The sequence below is a fragment of the Trypanosoma grayi genome, assembly GCF_000691245.1.
Source record: "Trypanosoma grayi strain ANR4 Tgr_898_V1, whole genome shotgun sequence".
In the NCBI taxonomy this organism is placed as follows: domain Eukaryota; phylum Euglenozoa; class Kinetoplastea; order Trypanosomatida; family Trypanosomatidae; genus Trypanosoma; species Trypanosoma grayi.
Window position 1 is genome coordinate 2,845 of NW_008826517.1, and position 4,050 is coordinate 6,894.

Below are 4,050 nucleotides of genomic sequence, written 5' to 3' on the forward strand. Positions count from 1 at the left end.
GTTCGGCGAGGCTTGGCTTGTTCGTCGCATGGCGGACGACCAGCTGCTCGTGGCAAAGCAGATGGACCTCACGTCCATGTCCGACAAGGACAAGAAGTACCTCGCAGGGGAGATACAGTGCCTCGCGGCGTGCAAACACTTCGCCATCATAAATTACATTGAGGACTTCGCGGAGGACAACTTTATGCTCATCATCATGGAGTTCGCCGATGCCGGCGACTTAAACGCGCAGATTAAGCTTCGGGAGCGCGAGGGGATGAACTACTTTGAGGAGCACGAGGTCGGCTACACATTTGTACAGCTCGCCATGGCGCTCGAGCACATCCACCGCAACCGCATGCTCCACCGCGACGTGAAAGGGGCGAACGTAATGCTCATGGCGAACGGCATCGTCAAGCTGGGCGACTTTGGTTTCAGCCACATGTACGAGGTGACGGTGTCAGGGGAGGTGGCGCAGACGTTCTGCGGCACGCCGTACTACCTCGCGCCCGAGCTGTGGCGGCGCCAGCGGTATAGTAAGAAGGCGGATGTGTGGGCACTTGGCATTCTGCTGTACGAGATGATGGCCCTGCGCCGCCCGTTCGTGGGGAAAGGCATGCGGCTGCTGATGGAGTCCGTGCTCTTGGGGAAGGTGTCGGTGCCGCTCCCGGCGAAGTTCAGTCCTGAGCTGCGTGGTGTCTGCATGGAGCTGCTGCAGGAGGACCCCAACAAGCGTCCGTCGATGGCGCAGCTGTGCAAGATGCCGTACATGGTGCGGCTGCTGAAGGACTTCAAGTTCAGCGTCTCGGTGTCGCCGCACATCACGGAGGCGTCGAAGAAACAAATACTGCAGAACGTCGACGAGGTCCTCAATAGCGACAGCGGCCCTGCGTACGTTGGGCCTGTCGGGGAAGTCTGCACATCGATATTTCACGAGGGTAATGTCCGCAAGGAGAGCAACAAGGAGTGGAAGGAGCGCTTCCTCGTACTGCGTGACGGCCATTTTGTCATCAGCCGCCGCAAAGGCGAGCGGGAGGCGAAGCCGCTGTCCGTTAACGCCGTCGCCAGCGTCGTGCCGGTCCCGTTCCAAACCGCGAAGATGGACGGCGTATTTGCCATCAACGTGCGAGAGCAGCGCCCGCTGTGGTTCCAGGCACCCAGCCGCAAGGAGGCGGACGAGTGGATCCACAAGATTCAGCAGGCAATGGGCATCGCGTGATGGACACGGCTGCATCTGGGATGAACAAGGCGCGCAGAGAGGAGGGGGGAGCGGAGGGCGTGCACCTGTCCACCAGGAGAAGGCCAAGAAAAAAAAATCAAATAGGAAAGCGAAAGCGAAAATGACAAACGCGCTAACGGTATATTGATTTTCATGTTTAAAAAAAAAAGAAAAGAAAAGAAAGAAAGATCAACAAAGTGCAGCCGGATTCAACGAAAAAAAGAAACAGAATATGTGACGAATTGCAATAACATGCAGTGAAAGACACAATTTCGATGTTTCCACTCATGACTTAAGTTCTTAGGCATTTGCGTGCTGTAATACTTCTGACACACCTCTTATGATGGGCAAAAATAGTGTGTCCCAACCTTTCTCCTTCAGTAATCCACTGTGGGTCAAATTGCGATGATTCAGCGAGGTCATTACCTGGTAGCAGTGGATATTTACCTCTTCCTTCTCGCTCTTTTGTTGCACATCGACGTGCCGATGACTCCCAGGAGCTCACTTCACTCATTTCTTGTTGTTATTATTGTTGGGCTTGTGCTAAACGAGCAGCAGAACAACAACAACAACAACAACAACAAAAAACATAAGATGCCTCGTGTAGGCATCTGATGGGCGTGGCCCTGATTCTATTTTCTGAGCCACGTCTCCTTGATATATTTTTTTCCTTTCACTTCTTGCCATTTGATCCCCACCCACCACCCCCTGTCTCTCTTTTATTAGGGGCGAGCGCACAACCTATTCTATGATGAGTGGCTTTGCGCTTCTCTCAGCGACGGGTGAAGCAGTGGGGATTACACTGGACCCCGCCATAACGTCCCAGTCCATGTGGCTGCAGGCGGCGGCCGGTATCGGCGAGGAGGAAGGCGTTGTACCGGTCGCGAGCACATCGACGCTGCGCTGCCTGGTGGCGTACATGCAGCACTACGCCGTGCACCGGGAAGAACACCAGCAGGAGGTTGAGCTTCCCATTTCGTGCACCTGCAGCACCAGTGCTGCTGGACTGGGGTACGACGTGCGTGCCATTCTGTCGCCATGCGACATTGCCTTCCTAGACAACTGCGTCGGCCCGGGTGAGACGTGGGGCCTGGAGTCACAAGATCTGCTTCTGGAACTGATGGTGGCTGCGGACTTTGTGGGGCACAGTCACTTGAGCAAGGCGTGTGCGGCGTATCTTTGCTGTCGGCTCATGTCTGCAACAGAGCCTGAGATTCTGGGGTGGTTTGGGAAGGGGACAGAGGGCGACAGGGGGAATAGTGATCTGGTGTGGGACGGTGGCGAAGGCGAGGGGATGCTCCTGCTTCGCGACGAGGCACGTCTCCATGTGCTGGAAGAAATGAAGAAAATCATCGATATAGAGGAGTGAGGGGTCTTACCTTCCTCTTTCTCAGCGAAATACGCAGCAGTGAGAGCAGCGCGGCTCTGCGGTGTATGCATGCCCGATGTCCATTTTCTTCTAACCCCCCTTTTTATGCATCGTCTCCTTCCTTTCTTTGTGTCATTTGGTGATGGGCTGCGGGTGCTTCGGAAGTGCGGAGAGGCAACTGGTGCTGCTAAGGAATAGTAACAGCGGCGTGAGTTTGTAAATACACAGACATATATATATATATATATATATACAAGGAGTGGGCATTAGACAACAGCGAAATGCCGCTGAATCCCCAACAGAGGCCAACTGGCAAGAAGGCGGCGTGTGTCCTCAGGCGGCCGCCAGCGCCTCCGCCGCTGAGAGCAAAACCGGATATTGCCGTCGTGGGCTCGCGCGTAAGCCGCCTACTTCACGATGCCCGTGCGTCGGTGCAGGCACAGCAGCGCCCAGATACACCTCTCATTCTGCCGGCGCCGCTGCCGTTGAGGCACGGCAGCCGTCTCGCCACGATGATCTCCGCCGCGTCGTCGGAGAAGCCGCAGGTGATGCCGAGCGCGCGACAGTTCGACCGCGCGGCGTTTGACGCCGCCCTGGAAGCGGCCAAGGGCGTGCCGGAGGCGCAGATGCAAAGACTTGGAGAGCTGAAGCACTGGCTGGCCAACCCCCATCACGTCTTGTGGGATACAGCAGTGAGCCGGCTAGTAGAGTTGGTGCTGTCGCCATCCACTGATGCACAAGTTGCGTTGTGTGCGGCGTCGGTGTTTCTTCGTAGCGGCGATGTGAATAAATCCCCTGTCATCCCTGTTGTTGTGCGCCGTCTGCACGAGCTGTGTGAGGGCGGTCTCGAAGTGCGACTCTTAGAGGTGATGATCATGCGTGAGTCCCTCATTCAACCATTGCTCCAGCTTCTTGAAAGCGACGAGCTGCTGAAGCGTCAGCCTGGTGTGCTGTGGGATGTTTTAGAAACGCTGCGCTGCTGCAGTGCCAACAGTGACGTGATTTTGACGCAACTGGTGACACTGGGAATGATTCCCGCGACGAACACGTTGGTGAAACGCATCCTGTCCTCCACGTGCGACACACCTTCCAAGGCACGCACGCCAAGCGATAATTTGGTCCACGCCCTCCTCCCCCCACTCTGCCTGCTGTATCGCAACCTCAGCACGCAGTACTCGCACCACCTGCGCAAGCTGGGCTCCCTCGACCTCCTCGTGGACATCCTGGAGGGCTTCCGCAGTGACTGTGATGTGGTGCAGGCCGCCGCGCGGGCCATGGCGAAGACGGTGTTTGATGATTGCTGTCTGGCGCACTACCAGAAGGGCACACGTGCATGTCGCGCCGTCGTGGCGGCGCTTGAGGCGAGCGTGGAGCTGGACGGCCTCGCCATCAGCCGACTGTGCGGCACGCTGGCGCGCCTCGTCGAGGGAAGCCGGGAGCTGCGGGACTGGCTGATGCACCACCACCACCAAACGCTGATGCG

At 56.9% G+C, this 4,050-nt stretch overlaps 3 protein-coding genes across 3 annotated transcripts; 2 read left to right on the plus strand and 1 right to left on the minus strand.

Annotated features, from left to right (window-relative positions):
* Positions 1 to 28: 28 nt before the first annotated feature.
* On the plus strand, positions 29 to 1,198 carry DQ04_08981010 (protein kinase; the record flags this gene model as incomplete). Its single annotated transcript, XM_009315770.1, has 1 exon — positions 29 to 1,198. The coding sequence occupies one exon, from the start codon at positions 29 to 31 to the stop codon at positions 1,196 to 1,198; it is 1,170 nt and encodes a 389-aa protein (XP_009314045.1).
* Positions 1,199 to 1,946: 748 nt separating this feature from the next.
* On the plus strand, positions 1,947 to 2,567 carry DQ04_08981020 (hypothetical protein; the record flags this gene model as incomplete). The annotated part of the gene is made up of 1 exon (XM_009315771.1): positions 1,947 to 2,567. The coding sequence occupies one exon, from the start codon at positions 1,947 to 1,949 to the stop codon at positions 2,565 to 2,567; it is 621 nt and encodes a 206-aa protein (XP_009314046.1).
* Positions 2,568 to 2,974: 407 nt separating this feature from the next.
* DQ04_08981030 (hypothetical protein) lies at positions 2,975 to 3,238 on the minus strand (the record flags this gene model as incomplete). The annotated part of the gene is made up of 1 exon (XM_009315772.1): positions 2,975 to 3,238. One exon carries the CDS (start codon positions 3,236 to 3,238, stop codon positions 2,975 to 2,977), a length of 264 nt encoding a protein of 87 aa, XP_009314047.1.
* Positions 3,239 to 4,050: the final 812 nt, after the last annotated feature.